Raw genomic sequence first — 23,622 nt, 5'->3', positions numbered from 1 at the left:
CTGTCTCTCTCTCTCTCTCTCTCTCTCTCTCTCTCTCTCTCTCTCTCTCTCTCTCTCTCTCTCTCTCTGTGTCTCTCTCTCTCTCTCTCTCTGTCTCTCTCTGTGTCTCTCTCTCTGTCTCTCTCTCTCTGTTTCCGATCAGGCTATTAAAACGTCTTCAGCTCATCGGTGATGTGGTGTGATATTTCCTCTCCTGCATTTAGGGTTAGTGTTTGAAATATCCCACCAGCAGAGGTCAGCGTTGGGGTGTTTTTCAAAGCATCATTGTTGGCAATATGTCCATTGCAGATGATGGGAAACTGGTTAATGCGATGACCAGGTAAGGTTGAATTTGGTTATAGGATGCAACATCAATATGAGAGAAACTCCTGACCAATTCTGCTATTTTGTGTGTGTTTTTTACGCTGATCTTAACTTTTTTTTAATTTTTTTTACATAACATCTCTGCCATTACTTCCTATGACCGAAAACAGCTTACATTTACATTTACATTTAAGTCATTTAGCAGACGCTCTTATCCAGAGCGACTTACAAATTGGTGCATTCACCTTATGACATCCAGTAGAATAGTCACTTTACAATAGTGCATCTAAATCTTAAAGGGGGGTGAGAAGGATTACTTATCCTATCCTAGGTATTCCTTAAAGAGGTGGGGTTTCAGGTGTCTCCGGAAGGTGGTGATTGACTCCTCTGTCCTGGCGTCGTGAGGGAGTTTGTTCCACCATTGGGGGGCCAGAGCAGCAAACAGTTTTGACTGGGCTGAGCGGGAACTGTACTTCCTCAGTGGTAGGGAGGCGAGCAGGCCAGAGGTGGATGAACGCAGTGCCCTTGTTTGGGTGTAGGGCCTGATCAGAGCCTGGAGGTACTGAGGTGCCGTTCCCCTCACAGCTCCGTAGGCACCTCAGTACCTCCAGGCTCTTTGATTCTGGAGATCAGAACGCAAAAGCGGAAGACGAGTCAGAATCCCGACGAGACTATTTTGTCGAGCAAATAAACCGCCTCTACCCTCCGTTCTGTTAGCGAACGTACGGTCACTAGAGAATAAACTGGAGGAGCTCTGTTCGAGACGATCCTATCAACGGGACCTGAAGATCCGTAATATTCTGTTTCATGGAGTCGTGGCGGAACAAGGACATAGATAATATACAGTTTATCTTGTTGGCTTTTTCCATGCATCATCAAGACCGGTCAGCATCCTCAGGTAAGAGGGGTGTCGGAACAAGGACATAGATAATATACAGTTCATCTTGTTGGCTTTTTCCATGCATCATCAAGACCGGTCAGCATCCTCAGGTAAGAGGGGTGTCGGAACAAGGACATAGATAATATACAGTTTATCTGGTTGGCTTTTTCCATGCATCATCAAGACCGGTCAGCATCCTCAGGTAAGAGGGGTGGCGGAACAAGGACATAGATAATATACAGTTTATCTGGTTGGCTTTTTCCATGCATCATCAAGACCGGTCAGCATCCTCAGGTAAGAGGGGTGGCGGAACAAGGACATAGATAATATACAGTTTATCTTGTTGGCTTTTTCCATGCATCATCAAGACCGGTCAGCATCCTCAGGTAAGAGGGGTGGCGGAACAAGGACATAGATAATATACAGTTCATCTTGTTGGCTTTTTCCATGCATCATCAAGACCGGTCAGCATCCTCAGGTAAGAGGGGTGTCGGAACAAGGACATAGATAATATACAGTTCATCTTGTTGGCTTTTTCCATGCATCATCAAGACCGGTCAGCATCCTCAGGTAAGAGGGGTGTCGGAACAAGGACATAGATAATATACAGTTCATCTTGTTGGCTTTTTCCATGCATCATCAAGACCGGTCAGCATCCTCAGGTAAGAGGGGTGTCGGAACAAGGACATAGATAATATACAGTTCATCTTGTTGGCTTTTTCCATGCATCATCAAGACCGGTCAGCATCCTCAGGTAAGAGGGGTGTCGGAACAAGGACATAGATAATATACAGTTCATCTTGTTGGCTTTTTCCATGCATCATCAAGACCGGTCAGCATCCTCAGGTAAGAGGGGTGTCGGAACAAGGACATAGATAATATACAGTTCATCTTGTTGGCTTTTTCCATGCATCATCAAGACCGGTCAGCATCCTCAGGTAAGAGGGGTGTCGGAACAAGGACATAGATAATATACAGTTTATCTTGTTGGCTTTTTCCATGCATCATCAAGACCGGTCAGCATCCTCAGGTAAGAGGGGTGGCGGAACAAGGACATAGATAATATACAGTTTATCTTGTTGGCTTTTTCCATGCATCATCAAGACCGGTCAGCATCCTCAGGTAAGAGGGGTGTCGGAACAAGGACATAGATAATATACAGTTTATCTTGTTGGCTTTTTCCATGCATCATCAAGACCGGTCAGCATCCTCAGGTAAGATCTTGTTGGCTTTTTCCATGGGTGCATCCTCGGAACAAGGACATAGATAATATACAGTTTATCTTGTTGGCTTTTTCCATGCATCATCAAGACCGGTCAGCATCCTCAGGTAAGAGGGGTGCGGAACAAGGCTTTTTCCATGCATCATCAAGACCGGTCCCAGCATCCTCAGGTAAGAGGGTGGCGGAACAAGGACATAGATAATATACAGTTTATCTTGTTGGCTTTTTCCATGCATCATCAAGACCGGTCAGCATCCTCAGGTAAGAGGGGTGGCGGAACAAGGGTGTTTATCTTGTTGGCTTTTTCCATGCAACAAGGACATAGATAATAATACAGTTTATCTTGTTGGCTTTTTCCATGCATCATCAAGACCGGTCAGCATCCTCAGGTAAGAGGGGTGGCGGAACAAGGACATAGATAATATACAGTTAATCTTGTTGGCTTTTTCCATGCATCATCAAGACCGGTCAGCATCCTCAGGTAAGAGGGGTGTCGGAACAAGGACATAGATAATATACAGTTTATCTTGTTGGCTTTTTCCATGCATCATCAAGACCGGTCAGCATCCTCAGGTAAGAGGGGTGGCGGAACAAGGACATAGATAATATACAGTTTATCTTGTTGGCTTTTTCCATGCATCATCAAGACCGGTCAGCATCCTCAGGTAAGAGGGGTGGCGGAACAAGGACATAGATAATATACAGTTTATCTTGTTGGCTTTTTCCATGCATCATCAAGTCATCCGGTCAGCATCCTCAGGTAAGAGGGGTGGCGGAACAAGGACATAGATAATATACAGTTTATCTTGTTGGCTTTTTCCATGCATCATCAAGACCGGTCAGCATCCTCAGGTAAGAGGGGTGGCGGAACAAGGACATAGATAATATACAGTTAATCTTGTTGGCTTTTTCCATGCATCATCAAGACCGGTCAGCATCCTCAGGTAAGAGGGGTGGCGGAACAAGGACATAGATAATATACAGTTAATCTTGTTGGCTTTTTCCATGCATCATCAAGACCGGTCAGCATCCTCAGGTAAGAGGGGTGGCGGAACAAGGACATAGATAATATACAGTTCATCTTGTTGGCTTTTTCCATGCATCATCAAGACCGGTCAGCATCCTCAGGTAAGAGGGGTGTGTCGCTTTGTTAACAACAGCAGGTGTTGTATTTTTTTAATTTGAATTTTATTGAACCTTTATTGAACTAGGCAAGTCAGTTAAGAACAAGTTCTTATTTAAAAAGACGGCCAAACCCTAACCCGGATGATGCTGGGCCAATTGGGATGGGACTCCCAATCACATCCGGTTGTGATACAGGCTGGAATCGAACCAGGGTCTGTAGTGACGAGATGCAGTGCCTTAGACCGCTGCGCCACTCGGGAGCCAAATGAAGAAGTTGTTTTTGTTTTGAGACTAAACTTAAACAATAAAAAACCCAGTAATATAATGGTGTTAACCAAAGCTCTTCAAACTTGACTCTAAAATCAAACTAAAAGTTATAACGGACTATGTCATCAATATTCGCTATGGAAAAGAAAATATCGCTATGGAAAAATAATTCACGGTAATGTAATTGAATCTTGACAAAGGAGAATGATAACCAATTTAATCAAGCAAATATAATGTAGAACATCAAACAAAATACCAATGTGTAATGAATATTTAGTTTGTTCCTACTTAATTTATCGAACTGTCCTTTGCCAATCTGCGTAGAGCATGGCGCTTGTAACGCCAGGGTAGTGGGTTCGATTCCCGGGACCACCCATACGTAGAATGTATGCACACATGACTGTAAGTCGCTTTGGATAAAAGCGTCTGCTAAATGGCATATATTATTATTATTATTATATATTACCTTGTCAGCTCGGGGATTCGATCTTACTGGTCCAACGCTCTAACCACTGGGATACCTGCCGCCCCACAATGCTAATTAACCACTGGGATATCTGCCGCCCCACAATGCTAATTCCAACTAACAGAAATATAAAAGCAAATGATGATAAGTGGTCTGTACCTGCTCGTAGTAGAATAACCTGGTCGTCTAAGGGCAGCTCTGAGAAGTGAGGAATCCTCTTGGCCCACTCCACCAGGGTAAACAGCTGTTTGTCTGCTGCCTGGCAGATGTTGGTGACTGGGTCGTTTGTCTGGACAGAGGATACAGAGAGTGTAAGATAAAACACACACACACACACACACGTTCCATATTTTGTATTAACATTAAATGGATTTCATTTACAGGAGGGGGATGCTCTCTCATTTACAGGAGGGGGATGCTCTCTTATTTACAGGAGGGAGATGCTCTCTCATTTACAGGAGGGAGATGCTCTCTTATTTACAGGAGGGAGATGCTCTCTCATTTACAGGAGGGAGATGCTCTCTTATTTACAGGAGGGAGATGCTCTCTCAATTACAGGAGGGAGATGCTCTCTTATTTACAGGAGGGCGATGCTCTCTCAATTACAAGAGGGGTGCTCTCTCAATTACTGGAGGGAGATGCTCTCTCATTTACAGGAGGGGTGCTCTCTCAATTACAGGAGGGAGATGCTCTCTCATTTACAAGAGGGGTGCTCTCTCAATTACAGGAGGGAGATGCTCTCTCATTTACAGGAGGGAGATGCTCTCTCAATTACAAGAGGGGTGCTCTCTCAATTACAGGAGGGGGATGCTCTCTCATTTACAGGAGGGGGATGCTCTCTCATTTACAGGTGGGAGGCTCTCTCAATTACAAGAGGAAGATGCTCTCTCATTTACAGGAGGGAGATGCTCTCTCAATTACAAGAGGGGTGCTCTCTCAATTACAGGAGGGTGGTGCTCTGTCATTTACAGGAGGGTGGTGCTCTGTCATTTACAGGAGGGAGATGCTCTCTCATTTACAGGAGGGAGGTTCTCTCTCATTTACAGGAGGGCGATGCTCTCTCATTTATAGGAGGGAGATGCTCTCTCATTTACAGGAGGGAGGTTCTCTCTCATTTACAGGAGGGAGATGCTCTCTCATTTACAGGAGGGAGGTTCTCTCTCATTTACAGGAGGGAGATGCTCTCTCATTTACAGGAGGGAGATGCTCTCTCATTTACAGTCCGTTAAAATAACATCAAATTGATCAGAAAAACAGTGTAGACATTTTAATGTTGTAAATGACTATTGTAGCTGGAAACGGCTGATTTTTTCATGGAATATCTACATAGGTGTACAGAGCCCCATTATCAGCAACCATCACTCCTGTGTTCCAATGGCACATTGTGTTAGCTAATCCAAGTTTATAATTTTAAAAGGCTAACTGATCATTAGAAAACAATTTTGCAATTATGTTAGCACAGCTGAAAACTGTTGTTCTGATTAAAGAAGCAATACAACTGGCCTTCTTTAGACTAGTTTAGTATCTGGAGCATCAGCATTTGTGGGCGGTAAATTAGTTAATAGACCAATAAGAAAGAGAGTTCCAAACCTCTCTGCCAATAACAGCTAGTTTTCAGTTTTCCCTCTCATCATTCCGAACACTCCCAGACAGTCTTAGCAAAATTCTTGCTTGAAAAAAAGCTATTTGAAGCAGTCACAGTAAGGTACTTAATTGTTACCCAGAAATGATTTCATAATGAGATAAAAACAGCTGCCTTCCACCTTTAAGAAACACCTCTCTATGTCATCCTTACCGAGTTGCCAGGGCCTTCGTCTGCTGATGTCTCTGTCTTGGGTTCCACGGCGAGCTCTGCGTCCAGAATCTTATCGACGGGCATCTCCTCATTAAAACTACTGGTGGACTCCACCTCGTTCTCCCCTCGCTCCCTCCCACGCTGCCTCTCCTCCTGCACCGCTGCATGGAGGCACAGGACCAATGTTAGACGTTTCTGTAAGGGAACTTAACAGATCACATCCACAAGCATGATACTCGTGGTGCAACAAACACACCAGACAATCCACAACAATGAAAGATTTATGCCAATCGATCAGACATCCCACAACCATTCCTAAATGGACGCAGAACAGGGAAACATATTGGACACATTTACCACGCAAGAGCACAACACAGCCTGTTGAGTCCACATGGTCTCACTCACACAGAACTACCCTCCGCCTCCACTCTTCTTTCTCACATCTCTCTCCAGATGAAATCCTGCGATTTAGTGAGGTCTGACCTCCCGTCAACCTGCCCACTCGATCCCCATCCCCTCCTCCCTTCTCCAGACCATCTCTGGAGACCTTCTCACTTCCCTCATCAACTCATCCCTGACCACTGGCTGTGTTCCATCCTCATCAACTCATCCCTGACCACTGGCTGTGTTCCATCCTCATCAACTCATCCCTGACCACTGGCTGTGTTCCATCCTCATCAACTCATCCCTGACCACTGGCTGTGTTCCATCCTCATCAACTCATCCCTGACCACTGGCTGTGTTCCATCCTCATCAACTCATCCCTGACCACTGGCTGTGTTCCATCCTCATCAACTCATCCCTGACCACTGGCTGTGTTCCATCCTCATCAACTCATCCCTGACCACTGGCTGTGTTCCATCCTCATCAACTCATCCCTGACCACTGGCTGTGTTCCATCCTCATCAACTCATCCCTGACCACTGGCTGTGTTCCATCCTCATCAACTCATCCCTGACCACTGGCTGTGTTCCATCCTCATCAACTCATCCCTGACCACTGGCTGTGTTCCATCCTCATCAACTCATGACCACTGGCTGACCACTGGCTGTGTTCCATCCTCATCAACTCATCCCTGACCACTGGCTGTGTTCCATCCTCATCAACTCATCCCTGACCACTGGCTGTGTTCCATCCTCATCAACTCATCCCTGACCACTGGCTGTGTTCCATCCTCATCAACTCATCCCTGACCACTGGCTGTGTTCCATCCTCATCAACTCATCCCTGACCACTGGCTGTGTTCCATCCTTCAACTCATCCTGACCACTGGCTGTGATCAACTCATCCCTGACCACTGCTGTGTTCCATCCTCATCAACTCATCTGACCATGTCATCCTCAAAACTCATGAGACCTGTTCCATCTCATCAACTCATCCCTTTCCAAAACACTGAGCTGTGTTCTGTCATCCTCATCAACTCATCCCTGACCACTGGCTGTGTTCCATCCTCATCAACTCATCCCTGATCTTCTTGTTCCATCCTCATCAACTCAGACCACTGGCTGTGTTCCATCCTCATCAACTCAGATGGGGTTCCATCCTCATCAACTCATCCCTGACCACTGGCTGTTCCATCCTCATCAACTCATCCCTGACCACTGGCTGTGTTCCATCCTCATCAACTCATCCCTGACCACTGGCTGTGTTCCATCCTCATCAACTCATCCCTGACCACTAGCTGTGTTCCATCCTCATCAACTCGTCCCTGACCACTGGCTGCATCCCATCTGACTTGGCCCGGGTCATTTCCCTCCTCAAGAAACCAACACTGGACTCATCTGATGTCAAAAACTATAGACCTGTATCTCTTCTTTCTTTTCTTTCCAAAACACTTGAGCGTTCTGTCTCTGATCAACTCTCTCGTTATATCTCTCAGAAGGATCTTCTTGACCCTAACCAGCCAGGCTACAAGATGGGTCACTCAACCAAGACTGCCCTTCTCTGTGTCAAGACTGCCCTTCTCTGTGTCAAGACTGCCCTTCTCTGTGTCAAGACTGCTCTTCTCTGTGTCAAGACTGCCCTTCTTTGTGTCATCCCTCTAGTGGTGTTGATCTTCGTTGGCTATACTCAGCCTTGTCTCAGGATGGTAAGGTCTGTTGATATCCCTCTAGTGGTGTTGATCTTCGTGGGCTATACTCAGCCTTGTCTCAGGATGGTAAGGTCTGTTGATATCCCTCTAGTGGAGTAGATCTTTGTGGGCTATACTCAGCCTTGTCTCAGGATGGTAAGGTCTGTTGATATCCCTCTAGTGGTGTTGATCTTCGTTGGCTATACTCAGCCTTGTCTCAGGATGGTAAGGTCTGTTGATATCCCTCTAGTGGTGTTGATCTTCGTGGGCTATACTCAGCCTTGTCTCAGGATGGTAAGGTCTGTTGATATCCCTCTAGTGGAGTAGATCTTTGTGGGCTATACTCAGCCTTGTCTCAGGATGGTAAGGTCTGTTGATATCCCTCTAGTGGTGTTGATCTTCGTTGGCTATACTCAGCCTTGTCTCAGGATGGTAAGGTCTGTTGATATCCCTCTAGTGGTGTTGATCTTCGTGGGCTATACTCAGCCTTGTCTCAGGATGGTAAGGTCTGTTGATATCCCTCTAGTGGTGTTGATCTTCGTGGGCTATACTCAGCCTTGTCTCAGGATGGTAAGGTCTGTTGATATCCCTCGAGTGGTGTGGGGGCTGTGCTCTGGCAAAGTGGGTGGGGTTATATCCTGCCCGGTTGGCCCTGTCCAGGGTATCGTCGATAAGAAAGGAGAATTACACCAGATATAACAGACTGACCTTAGACCCCCGCAAGATAGACTATTGCAGCATACATTCTGGAGGCTGAGACAGGGGTGGGTCAGGGCACACTGTGGCACCATCGCAGAGCAGAGCATGTTGCGGGGGGCTAGGGTCAGTCTGTTATATCTTGTGCTATTCTCCTGTCTTATCTGGTGTCCTGTGTGAATTTAAGTATGCTCCCTCTAATTCTCTCTCTCTCTCCCGAGGGACCTGAGACCTAGGATCATGCCTCAGGACTACCTGGCCTGATGACTCCTGGCTGTCCCCAGTCCACCTGGTCGTGCTGCTGATCCAGTTTCAAATGTTCTGCCAACGGCTATGGAACCTTGACCTGTTCACAGGACACGATACCTTGTCCTGGACCTGCTGTTTTCAACTCTCTCTCTCTCTCTACCACACCTGCTGTCTCGACCTCTGAATGCTCGGCTATTTTTTTTATTTTTTTATACCTTTATTTAACCAGGCAAGTCAGTTAAGAACATATTCTTATTTTCAATGACGGCCTGGGAACAGTGGGTTAACTGCCTGTTCAGGGGCAGAACGACAGATTTGTACCTTGTCAGCTCGGGTGTTTGAACTCGCAACCTTCCGGTTACTAGTCCAACGCTCTAACCACTAGGCTACGCTGCCGCTATGAAAACCCAACTGACATTTACTCGGCGCAGGTCTTGACTACTGCAACTCGCTGTTGGCTGGGCTCCACACTTGTGACATCAAACCCCTGCGACTTATCCAGAACGCTGCAGCCCGTCTGGTTTTCAATCTTCTCAAGTCACCCAGCTCCTTTGCTCTACTAGGTTCCAGTCGGAGCTCACATCAACTACAAGACCATGGTTCTTACCTACGGAACAGCAAGAGGAACTGCCCCATCCATACCTTCAGGCTATGCTCAAACCCTACACCCCAATCACAGCACTCCACCTCAGGTCTCTTGGTCCTCCCACCCCTACGGGAGGGCAACTCTCTCTCAGCCCAGTCCAAGCTCTGCTCTGTCCTGGCACCCCAATGGTGGAACCAGTTTCCCCCCTGAAGTTAGCACTGCAGAGTCCCTGCCCCTCTTCCCGAAAATATCTGAAACTCTTCAAACAGTATCTTAAATAATCCCCCCCCCCCCACACACACCTGAACCAGCACTTGGCCACCTGCTGTCTCGCTCTGACTCTATTACTCTGAGGGAAAAGGTCATTTCTATGCCTGTGATATGTGGTTGTCCCACAGAGCTATCTGAAGATGAATATACTGACTGTGATATGTGGTTGATCCACCCCGAACACACTGCCCAGACATTACAGATCCACCCCCAACACACTACCCAGACATTACAGATCCACCCCCAACACACTACCCGGACATTACAGATCCACCCCAACACACTACCCAGACATGACAGATCCACCCCGAACACACTACCCAGACAGATCCAGACATTACAGACCCCCAACACACTACCCAGACATTACAGATCCACCCCCAACACACTACCCAGACATTACAGATCCACCCCAACACACTACCCAGACATTACAGATCCACCCCCCAACACACTACCCAGACATTACAGATCCACCCCCAACCAGACATTACAGACATTACAGATCCACCCCCAACACACTACCCAGACATTACAGATCCACCCCAACACACTACCCAGACATTACAGACCCACCCCCAACACACTACCCAGACATTACAGATCCACCCCCAACACACTACCCAGACATTACAGATCCACCCCCAACACACTACCCAGACATTACAGATCCACCCCAACACACTACCCAGACATTACAGATCCACCCCCAACACACTACCCAGACATTACAGATCCACAACACTACCCAGACATTACAGATCCACCCCCAACACACTACCCAGACATTACAGATCCACCCCAACACACTACCCAGACATTACAGATCCACCAACACACTACCCAGACATTACAGATCCACCTCCAACACACAACACACTACCCAGACATTACAGACCCACCCCCAACACACTACCCAGACATTACAGACCCACCCCCAACACACTACCCAGACATTACAGACCCACCCCCAACACACTACCCAGACATTACAGACCCACCCCCAACAGACCCACCCCCACTACCCAGACATTACAGACACCCAGACATTACAGACCCACCCCCAACACAACCCACACACCCAGACATTACAGACCCACCCCCAACACACTACCCAGACATTACAGACCCACCCCAACACACTACCCAGACATTACAGATCCACCCCCAACACACTACCCAGACATTACAGATCCACCCCAACACACTACCCAGACATTACAGACCCACCCCCAACACACTACCCAGACATTACAGACCCACCCCCAACACACTACCCAGACATTACAGACCCACCCCCAACACACTACCCAGACATTACAGACCCACCCCCAACACACTACCCAGACATTACAGATCCACCCCCAACACACTACCCAGACATTACAGACCCACCCCCAACACACTACCCAGACATTACAGACCCACCCCCAACACACTACCCAGACATTACAGATCCACCCCCAACACACTACCCAGACATTACAGACCCACCCCCAACACACTACCCAGACATTACAGATCCACCCCCAACACACTCACAAGAGCACACAACCTCCCTCCTTCCCTCTCTACATGCAGACACAACCTCCCTCCTTCCCTCTCTACACGCAGACACAACCTCCCTCCTCCTCTCTCTACATGCCGACACAACCTCCCTCCTCCTCTCTCTACATGCAGACACAACCTCCCTCCTCCTCTCTACATGCAGACACAACCTCCCTCCTTCCCTCTCTACATGCAGACACAACCTCCCTCCTTCCTCTCTACATGCAGACACAACCTCCCTCCTTCCCTCTCTACATGCAGACACAACCTCCCTCCTTCCCTCTCTACATTCAGACACAACCTCCCTCCTCCTCTCTACATGCAGACACAACCTCCCCTCTCCTCCATGCAGACACAACCTCCCTCCTCTACATGCAGACACAACCTCCCTCCTCCTCTCTACATGCAGACACAACCTCCTCCTTCCCTCTCTACATGCAGACACAACCTCCCTCCTTCCCTCTCTACATGCAGACACAACCTCCCTCCTTCCCTCTCTACATTCAGACACAACCTCCCTCCTCCTCTCTCTACATGCAGACACAACCTCCCTCCTTCCCTCTCTACATTCAGACACAACCTCCCTCCTTCCCTCTCTACATGCAGACACAACCTCCCTCCTCCTCTCTACACGCAGACACAACCTCCCTCCTTCCCTCTCTACATTCAGACACAACCTCCCTCCTCCTCTCTACATGCAGACACAACCTCCCTCCTCCCCTCTCTACATGCAGACACAACCTCCCTCCTCCTCTCTACATGCAGACACAACCTCCCTCCTCCTCTCTACATGCAGACACAACCTCCCTCCTCCTCTCTACATGCAGACACAACCTCCCTCCTTCCCTCTCTACATTCAGACACAACCTCCCTCCTCCTCTCTACATGCAGACACAACCTCCCTCCTCCTCTCTACATGCAGACACAACCTCCCTCCTCCTCTCTACACGCAGACACAACCTCCCTCCTCCTCTCTACATTCAGACACAACCTCCCTCCTCCTCTCTACATGCAGACACAACCTCCCTCCTCCTCTCTACATGCAGACACAACCTCCCTCCTCCTCTCTACATGCAGACACAGCCTCCCTCCTCCTCTCTACATTCAGACACAACCTCCCTCCTCCTCTCTACATGCAGACACAACCTCCCTCCTCCTCTCTACATGCAGACACAACCTCCCTCCTCCTCTCTACACGCAGACACAACCTCCCTCCTCCTCTCTACATGCAGACACAACCTCCCTCCTCCTCTCTACATGCAGACACAACCTCCCTCCTCCTCTCTACATGCAGACACAACCTCCCTCCTCCTCTCTACATGCAGACACAATTCAGACACAACCTCCCTCCTCCTCTCTACATGCAGACACAACCTCCCTCCTCCTCTCTACATGCAGACACAACCTCCCTCCTCCTCTCTACATTCAGACACAACCTCCCTCCTCCTCTCTACATGCAGACACAACCTCCCTCCTTCCCCTCTCTACATTCAGACACAACCTCCCTCCTCCTCTCTACATGCAGACACAACCTCCCTCCTCCTCTCTACATGCAGACACAACCTCCCTCCTCCTCTCTACACGCAGACACAACCTCCCTCCTCTCTACATGCAGACACAACCTCCCTCCTCCTCTCTACATGCAGACACAACCTCCTCCTCCTCTCTACACGCAGACACAACCTCCCTCCTCCTCTCTACATTCAGACACAACCTCCCTCCTCCCTCTCTACATGCAGACACAACCTCCCTCCTCCTCTCTACATGCAGACACAGCCTCCTCCTCCTCTCTACATTCAGACACAACCTCCCTCCTCCTCTCTACATGCAGACACAACCTCCCTCCTCCTCTCTACATGCAGACACAACCTCCTCCTCCTCTCTACACGCAGACACAACCTCCCTCCTCCTCTCTACATTCAGACACAACCTCCCTCCTCCTCTCTACATGCAGACACAACCTCCCTCCTCCTCTCTACATGCAGACACAACCTCCCTCCTCCTCTCTACATTCAGACACAACCTCCCTCCTCCTCTCTACACGCAGACACAACCTCCCTCCTTCCCTCTCTACATTCAGACACAGCCTCCCTCCTTCCCTCTCTACACGCAGACACAACCTCCCTCCTTCCCTCTCTACACGCAGACACAACCTCCCTCCTTCCCTCTCTATACGCAGACACAACCTCCCTCCTTCCCTCTCTACATTCAGACACAACCTCCTCCTCCTCTCTACATGCAGACACAACCTCCCTCCTCCTCTCTACATGCAGACACAACCTCCCTCCTCCTCTCTACATGCAGACACAACCTCCCTCCTCCTCTCTACATGCAGACACAACCTCCCTCCTCCTCTCTACATGCAGACACAGCCTCCCTCCTCCTCTCTACATGCAGACACAGCCTCCCTCCTCCTCTCTACATTCAGACACAACCTCCCTCCTCCTCTCTACATGCAGACACAACCTCCCTCCTCCTCTCTACATGCAGACACAACCTCCCTCCTCCTCTCTACACGCAGACACAACCTCCCTCCTCCTCTCTACATGCAGACACAACCTCCCTCCTCCTCTCTACATGCAGACACAACCTCCCTCCTCCTCTCTACACGCAGACACAACCTCCCTCCTCCTCTCTACATTCAGACACAACCTCCCTCCTCCTCTCTACATGCAGACACAACCTCCCTCCTCCTCTCTACATGCAGACACAACCTCCCTCCTCCTCTCTACATTCAGACACAACCTCCCTCCTCCTCTCTACATGCAGACACAACCTCCCTCCTTCCCTCTCTACATTCAGACACAACCTCCCTCCTCCTCCTCTCTACATGCAGACACAACCTCCCTCCTCCTCTCTACATGCAGACACAACCTCCCCTCCTCCTCTCTACATGCAGACACAACCTCCCTCCTCCTCTCTACATGCAGACACAACCTCCCTCCTCCTCTCTACATGCAGACACAACCTCTCCTCCTCCTCTACTACACGCAGACACAACCTCCCTCCTCCTCTCTACATTCAGACACAACCTCCCTCCTCCTCTCTACATGCAGACACAACCTCCCTCCTCCTCTCTACATGCAGACACAACCTCCCTCCTCCTCCTCTCTACATTCAGACACAACCTCCCTCCTCCCTCTCTACATGCAGACACAACCTCCCTCCTTCCTCTCTACATTCAGACACAGCCTCCCTCCTTCCCTCTCTACACGCAGACACAACCTCCCTCCTCCTCTCTACACGCAGACACAACCTCCCTCCTTCCTCTCTCTACATGCAGACACAACCTCCCTCCTTCCTCTCTACATTCAGACACAACCTCCCTCCTCCTCTCTACATGCAGACACAACCTCCCTCCTCCTCTCTACATGCAGACACAACCTCCCTCCTCCTCTCTACATGCAGACACAACCTCCCTCCTCCTCTCTACATGCAGACACAACCTCCCTCCTCCTCTCTACATGCAGACACAACCTCCCTCTCCTCCTCCTCTCTACATTCAGACACAACCTCCCTCCTCCTCTCTACATGCAGACACAACCTCCCTCCTCCTCTCTACATGCAGACACAACCTCCCTCCTCCTCTCTACATGCAGACACAGCCTCCCTCCTCCTCTCTACATGCAGACACAGCCTCCCTCCTTCCCTCTCTACACGCAGACACAACCTCCCTCCTTCCTCTCTATACGCAGACACAACCTCCCTCCTTCCCTCTCTACATTCAGACACAACCTCCCTCCTCCTCTCTACATGCAGACACAACCTCCCTCCTCCTCTCTACATGCAGACACAACCTCCCTCCTCCTCTCTACATGCAGACACAACCTCCCTCCTCCTCTCTACATGCAGACACAACCTCCCTCCTCCTCTCTACATGCAGACACAACCTCCCTCCTCCTCTCTACATGCAGACACAGCCTCCCTCCTCCTCTCTACATGCAGACACAGCCTCCCTCCTCCTCTCTACATTCAGACACAACCTCCCTCCTCCTCTCTACATGCAGACACAACCTCCCTCCTCCTCTCTACATGCAGACACAACCTCCCTCCTCCTCTCTACACGCAGACACAACCTCCCTCCTCCTCTCTACATGCAGACACAACCTCCCTCCTCCTCTCTACATGCAGACACAACCTCCCCTCCTCCTCTACACGCAGACACAACCTCCCTCCTCCTCTCTACATTCAGACACAACCTCCCTCCTCCTCTCTACATGCAGACACAACCTCCCTCCTCCTCTCTACATGCAGACACAACCTCCCTCCTCCTCTCTACATTCAGACACAACCTCCCTCCTCCTCTCTACATGCAGACACAACCTCCCCCTCCTTCCCTCTCTACATTCAGACACAACCTCCCTCCTCCTCTCTACATGCAGACACAACCTCCCTCCTCCTCTCTACATGCAGACACAACCTCCCTCCTCCTCTCTACACGCAGACACAACCTCCCTCCTCCTCTCTACATTCAGACACAACCTCCCTCCTCCTCTCTACATGCAGACACAACCTCCCTCCTCCTCTCTACACGCAGACACAACCTCCCTCCTCCTCTCTACATTCAGACACAACCTCCCTCCTCCTCTCTACATGCAGACACAACCTCCCTCCTCCTCCTCTACATGCAGACACAGCCTCCCTCCTCCTCTCTACATTCAGACACAACCTCCCTCCTCCTCTCTACATGCAGACACAACCTCCCTCCTCCTCTCTACATGCAGACACAACCTCCCTCCTCCCTCTCTACACGCAGACACAACCTCCCTCCTCCTCTCTACATTCAGACACAACCTCCCTCCTCCTCTCTACATGCAGACACAACCTCCCTCCTCCTCTCTACATGCAGACACAACCTCCCTCCTCCTCTCTACATTCAGACACAACCTCCCTCCTCCTCTCTACATGCAGACACAACCTCCCTCCTCCTCTCTACATGCAGACACAGCCTCCCTCCTCCTCTCTACATTCAGACACAACCTCCCTCCTCCTCTCTACATGCAGACACAACCTCCCTCCTCCTCTCTACATGCAGACACAACCTCCCTCCTCCTCTCTACACGCAGACACAACCTCCCTCCTCCTCTCTACATTCAGACACAACCTCCTCCTCCTCCTCTCTACATGCAGACACAACCTCCCTCCTCCTCTCTACATGCAGACACAACCTCCCTCCTCCTCTCTACATTCAGACACAACCTCCCTCCTCCTCTCTACATGCAGACACAACCTCCCTCCTTCCTCTCTACATGCAGACACAACCTCCCTCCTCCTCTCTACATGCAGACACAACCTCCCTCCTCCTCTCTACATGCAGACACAACCTCCCTCCTCCTCCTCTACATGCAGACACAACCTCCTCCTCCTCTCTACATGCAGACACAACCTCCCTCCTCCTCTCTACATGCAGACACAACCTCCCTCCTCCTCTCTACACGCAGACACAACCTCCCTCCTCCTCTCTACATTCAGACACAACCTCCCTCCTCCTCTCTACATGCAGACACAACCTCCCTCCTCCTCTCTACATGCAGACACAACCTCCCTCCTCCTCTCTACATTCAGACACAACCTCCCTCCTCCTCTCTACATGCAGACACAACCTCCCTCCTCCTCTCTACATGCAGACACAACCTCCCTCCTCCTCTCTACACGCAGACACAACCTCCCTCCTCCTCTCTACATTCAGACACAACCTCCCTCCTCCTCTCTACATGCAGACACAACCTCCCTCCTCCTCTCTACATGCAGACACAACCTCCCTCCTCCTCTCTACATTCAGACACAACCTCCCTCCTCCTCTCTACATGCAGACACAACCTCCCTCCTCCTCTCTACATGCAGACACAGCCTCCCTCCTCCTCTCTACATTCAGACACAACCTCCCTCCTCCTCTCTACATGCAGACACAACCTCCCTCCTCCTCTCTACATGCAGACACAACCTCCCTCCTCCTCTCTACACGCAGACACAACCTCCCTCCTCCTCTCTACATTCAGACACAACCTCCCTCCTCCTCTCTACATGCAGACACAACCTCCCTCCTCCTCTCTACATGCAGACACAACCTCCCTCCTCCTCTCTACATTCAGACACAACCTCCCTCCTCCTCTCTACATGCAGACACAACCTCCCTCCTTCCCTCTCTACATTCAGACACAACCTCCCTCCTCCTCTCTACATGCAGACACAACCTCCCTCCTCCTCTCTACATGCAGACACAACCTCCCTCCTCCTCTCTACACGCAGACACAACCTCCCTCCTCCTCTCTACATTCAGACACAACCTCCCTCCTCCTCTCTACATGCAGACACAACCTCCCTCCTCCTCTCTACACGCAGACACAACCTCCCTCCTCCTCTCTACATTCAGACACAACCTCCCTCCTCCTCTCTACATGCAGACACAACCTCCCTCCTCCTCTCTACATGCAGACACAGCCTCCCTCCTCCTCTCTACATTCAGACACAACCTCCCTCCTCCTCTCTACATGCAGACACAACCTCCCTCCTCCTCTCTACATGCAGACACAACCTCCCTCCTCCTCTCTACATTCAGACACAACCTCCCTCCTCCTCTCTACATGCAGACACAACCTCCCTCCTCCTCCCTCTCTACATGCAGACACACCTCCCTCCCTCCCTCCTCCTCTCTACATTCAGACACAACCTCCCTCCTCCTCTCTACATGCAGACACAACCTCCCTCCTCCTCTCTACATGCAGACACAACCTCCCTCCTCCTCCTCTCTACATGCAGACACAACCTCCCTCCTCCTCTCTACATTCAGACACAACCTCCCTCCTCCTCTCTACATGCAGACACAACCTCCCTCCTCCTCTCTACATGCAGACACAACCTCCCTCCTCCTCTCTACATTCAGACACAACCTCCCTCCTCCTCTCTACATGCAGACACAACCTCCCTCCTTCCTCTCTACATTCAGACACAACCTCCCTCCTCCTCTCTACATGCAGACACAACCTCCCTCCTCCTCTCTACATGCAGACACAACCTCCCTCCTCCTCTCTACTGCAGACACAACCTCCCTCCTCCTCTCTACATTCAGACACAACCTCCCTCCTCCTCTCTACATGCAGACACAACCTCCCTCCTCCTCTCTACTACATGCAGACACAACCTCCCTCCTCCTCTCTACATTCAGACACAACCTCCCTCCTCCTCTCTACATGCAGACACAACCTCCCTCCTCCTCTCTACATGCAGACACAGCCTCCCTCCTCCTCTCTACATTCAGACACAACCTCCCTCCTCCTCTCTACATGCAGACACAACCTCCCTCCTCCTCTCTACATGCAGACACAACCTCCCTCCTCCTCTCTACACGCAGACACAACCTCCCTCCTCCTCTCTACATTCAGACACAACCTCCCTCCTCCTCTCTACATGCAGACACAACCTCCCTCCTCCTCTCTACATGCAGACACAACCTCCCTCCTCCTCTCTACATTCAGACACAACCTCCCTCCTCCTCTCTACACGCAGACACAACCTCCCTCCTTCCCTCTCTACATTCAGACACAGCCTCCCTCCTTCCCTCTCTACATGCAGACACAACCTCCCTCCTTCCCTCTCTACATGCAGACACAACCTCCCTCCTTCCCTCTCTACGCAGACACAACCTCCCTCCTTCCCTCTCTACATTCAGACACAACCTCCCTCCTCCTCTCTACATGCAGACACAACCTCCCTCCTCCTCTCTACATGCAGACACAACCTCCCTCCTCCTCTCTACATGCAGACACAACCTCCCTCCTCCTCTCTACATGCAGACACAACCTCCCTCCTTCCCTCTCTACATTCAGACACAACCTCCCTCCTCCTCTCTACATGCAGACACAACCTCCCTCCTCCTCTCTACATGCAGACACAACCTCCCTCCTCCTCTCTACATGCAGACACAGCCTCCCTCCTCCTCTCTACATGCAGACACAACCTCCCCTCCTTCCCTCTCTACACGCAGACACAACCTCCCTCCTTCCCTCTCTATACGCAGACACAACCTCCCTCCTTCCCTCTCTACATTCAGACACAACCTCCCTCCTCCTCTCTACATGCAGACACAACCTCCCTCCTCCTCTCTACATGCAGACACAACCTCCCTCCTCCTCTCTACATGCAGACACAACCTCCCTCCTCCTCTCTACATGCAGACACAACCTCCCTCCTCCTCTCTACATGCAGACACAGCCTCCCTCCTCCTCTCTACATGCAGACACAACCCTCCCTCCTCCTCTCTACATGCAGACACAGCCTCCCTCCTCCTCTCTACATTCAGACACAACCTCCCTCCTCCTCTCTACATGCAGACACAACCTCCCTCCTCCTCTCTACATGCAGACACAACCTCCCTCCTCCTCTCTACACGCAGACACAACCTCCCTCCTCCTCTCTACATGCAGACACAACCTCCCTCCTCCTCTCTACATGCAGACACAACCTCCCTCCTCCTCTCTACACGCAGACACAACCTCCCTCCTCCTCTCTACATTCAGACACAACCTCCCTCCTCCTCTCTACATGCAGACACAACCTCCCTCCTCCTCTCTACATTGCAGACACAACCTCCCTCCTCCTCTCTACATTCAGACACAACCTCCCTCCTCCTCTCTACATGCAGACACAACCTCCCTCCTTCCTCTCTACATTCAGACACAACCTCCCTCCTCCTCTCTACATGCAGACACAACCTCCCTCCTCCTCTCTACATGCAGACACAACCTCCCTCCTCCTCTCTACACGCAGACACAACCTCCCTCCTCCTCTCTACATTCAGACACAACCTCCCTCCTCCTCTCTACATGCAGACACAACCTCCCTCCTCCTCTCTACACGCAGACACAACCTCCCTCCTCCTCTCTACATTCAGACACAACCTCCCTCCTCCTCTCTACATGCAGACACAACCTCCCTCCTCCTCTCTACATGCAGACACAGCCTCCCTCCTCCTCTCTACATTCAGACACAACCTCCCCTCCTCCCTCTCTACATGCAGACACAACCTCCCTCCTCCTCTCTACATGCAGACACAACCTCCCTCCTCCTCTCTACACGCAGACACAACTTCCCTCCTCCTCTCTACATTCAGACACAACCTCCCTCCTCCTCTCTACATGCAGACACAACCTCCCTCCTCCTCTCTACATGCAGACACAATCTCCCTCCTCCTCTCTACATGCAGACACAACCTCCCTCCTCCTCTCTACATTCAGACACAACCTCCCTCCTCCTCTCTACACGCAGACACAACCTCCCTCCTTCCCTTTCTACATTCAGACACAGCCTCCCTCCTTCCCTCTCTACACGCAGACACAACCTCCCTCCTTCCCTCTCTACACGCAGACACAACCTCCCTCCTTCCCTCTCTACACGCAGACACAACCTCCCTCCTTCCCTCTCTACATTCAGACACAACCTCCCTCCTCCTCTCTACATGCAGACACAACCTCCCTCCTCCTCTCTACATGCAGACACAACCTCCCTCCTCCTCTCTACATGCAGACACAACCTCCCTCCTCCTCTCTACATGCAGACACAACCTCCCTCCTCCTCTCTACATGCAGACACAACCTCCCTCCTTCCCTCTCTACATTCAGACACAACCTCCCTCCTCCTCTCTACATGCAGACACAACCTCCCTCCTCCTCTCTACATGCAGACACAACCTCGCTCCTCCTCTCTACACGCAGACACAACCTCCCTCCTCCTCTCTACATTCAGACACAACCTCCCTCCTCCTCTCTACATGCAGACACAACCTCCCTCCTCCTCTCTACATGCAGACACAACCTCCCTCCTCCTCTCTACATGCAGACACAGCCTCCCTCCTCCTCTCTACATTGCAGACACAACCTCCCTCCTCCTCTCTACATGCAGACACAACCTCCCTCCTCCTCTCTACATGCAGACACAACCTCCCTCCTCCTCTCTACATGCAGACACAACCTCCCTCCTCCTCTCTACATGCAGACACAACCTCCCTCCTCCTCCTCTCTACACGCAGACACAACCTCCCTCCTCCTCTCTACATTCAGACACAACCTCCCTCCTCCTCTCTACATGCAGACACAACCTCCCTCCTCCTCTCTACATGCAGACACAACCTCCCTCCTCCTCTCTACATTCAGACACAACCTCCCTCCTCCTCTCTACATGCAGACACAACCTCCCTCCTCCTCTCTACACGCAGACACAACCTCCCTCCTCCTCTCTACATTCAGACACAACCTCCCTCCTCCTCTCTACATGCAGACACAACCTCCCTCCTCCTCTCTACATGCAGACACAACCTCCCTCCTCCTCTCTACATTCAGACACAACCTCCCTCCTCCTCTCTACACGCAGACACAACCTCCCTCCTTCCCTCTCTACATTCAGACACAGCCTCCCTCCTTCCCTCTCTACACGCAGACACAACCTCCCTCCTTCCCTCTCTACACGCAGACACAACCTCCCTCCTTCCCTCTCTATACGCAGACACAACCTCCCTCCTCCTCTCTCTCCCTCTCTACACCACTTACACACACCTTCTCTCTTCATGCCCATGGCCAGGCACTTCTGGTAGCGACAGTATTGACAGCGGTTGCGCTGTCGTTTGTCTATCAGGCACTCCTTGCTGTCTCGACACGTATAGGTGAGGTCTTTCCGGATGGTTCTCTTGAAGAAGCCTTTGCAGCCTTCACAGCTGTACACGCCATAGTGCTTCCCTGGGTGAACAACGTCCAAAACATCAACTTCGCTGCGTTACCTGAGAAACTGCTCCATATAATCGTAATACTGTTAATCAATGTCCATGGTCCATGGTTATTGGATGAGGACTGGGAGAAGCAAAATCATTAATGAGGTAATTCACAAAATCGAAAATAAATTGGAATAAACCTCCGCAATAGCAACAACAATAGTGGAGTTGCTGCCTCCTGTATAGGGGGCTGGGCTAGGGTCTTATTGGTGCTACAGGGGGCTGGGCTAGGGTCTTATTGGTGCTACAGGGGGCTGGGCTAGGGTCTTATTGCTGCTACAGGGGGCTGGGCTAGGGTCTTATTGCTGCTACAGGGGGCTGGGCTAGGGTCTTATTGCTGCTACAGGGGGCTGGGCTAGGGTCTTATTGCTGCTACAGGGGCTGGGCTAGGGTCTTATTGCTGCTACAGGGGGCTGGGCTAGGGTCTTATTGGTGCTACAGGGGGCTGGGCTAGGGTCTTATTGCTGCTACAGGGGGCTGGGCTAGGGTCTTATTGCTGCTACAGGGGCTGGGCTAGGGTCTTATTGCTGCTACAGGGGGCTGGGCTAGGGTCTTATTGCTGCTACAGGGGGCTGGGCTAGGGTCTTATTGCTGCTACAGGAGGCTGTGCTAGGGTCTTATTGCTGCTACAGGGGGCTGGGCTAGGGTCTTATTGGTGCTACAGGGGGGCTGGGCTAGGGTCTTATTGGTGCTACAGGGGCTGGGCTAGGGTCTTATTGCTGCTACAGGGGGCTGGGCGAGGGTCTTTGGTGCTACAGGGGGCTGGGCTAGGGTCTTATTGGTGCTACAGGGGGCTGGGCTAGGGTCTTATTGCTGCTTCAGGGGCTGGGCTAGGGTCTTATTGGTGCTACAGGGGCTGGGCTAGGGTCTTATTGGTGCTAGCTCAGGGGGCTGGGCTAGGGTCTTATTGGTGCTACAGGGGGCTGGGCTAGGGTCTTATTGCTGCTACAGGGGGCTGGGCTAGGGTCTTATTGCTGCTACAGGAGGCTGTGCTAGGGTCTTATTGCTGCTACAGGGGGCTGGGCTAGGGTCTTATTGGTGCTACAGGGGGCTGGGCTAGGGTCTTATTGCTGCTACAAGGGGCTGGGCTAGGGTCTTATTGCTGCTTCAGGGGGCTGGGCTAGGGTCTTATTGCTGCTACAGGAGGCTGTGCCAGGGTCTTATTGGTGCTACAGATGGCTGGGCTAGGGTCTTATTGCTGCTACAGGAGGCTGGGCTAGGGTCTTATTGCTGCTTCAGGGGGCTGGGCTAGGGTCTTATTGCTGCTACAGGGGGCTGTGCTAGGGTCTTATTGCTGCTACAGGAGGCTGGGCTAGGGTCTTATTGCTGCTACAGGGGGCTGTGCTAGGGTCTTATTGCTGCTACAGGGGGCTGGGCTAGGTTCT

At 51.1% G+C, this 23,622-nt stretch overlaps 1 protein-coding gene across 38 annotated transcripts in view; it reads right to left on the bottom strand.

Annotated features, from left to right (window-relative positions):
• Positions 1-23,622, bottom strand: part of rxrgb (retinoid X receptor, gamma b) — a 97,977-nt gene that overhangs the window by 4,944 nt on the left and 69,411 nt on the right. For 37 of the 38 annotated variants that reach the window (XM_052465682.1, XM_052465680.1, XM_052465685.1 and 34 more), the window contains exons 4-6: positions 22,020-22,205; positions 6,059-6,219; positions 4,423-4,552 (exon numbers count right to left, since the gene is read on the bottom strand). In XM_052465682.1, coding sequence (XP_052321642.1) covers positions 4,423-4,552; positions 6,059-6,219; positions 22,020-22,205 — 477 coding nt within the window. The remainder of the gene's footprint in view (positions 1-4,422; positions 4,553-6,058; positions 6,220-22,019; positions 22,206-23,622) is intronic. The other variant, XM_052465681.1, reaches the window with a different exon arrangement.

Source organism: Oncorhynchus keta, chromosome 1 (genome assembly GCF_023373465.1).
Source record: "Oncorhynchus keta strain PuntledgeMale-10-30-2019 chromosome 1, Oket_V2, whole genome shotgun sequence".
NCBI lineage: Eukaryota > Metazoa > Chordata > Actinopteri > Salmoniformes > Salmonidae > Oncorhynchus > Oncorhynchus keta.
The sequence above is the reverse complement of the archived record's forward strand: the minus strand, read 5'-3'. Positions and strand labels throughout refer to the sequence as shown.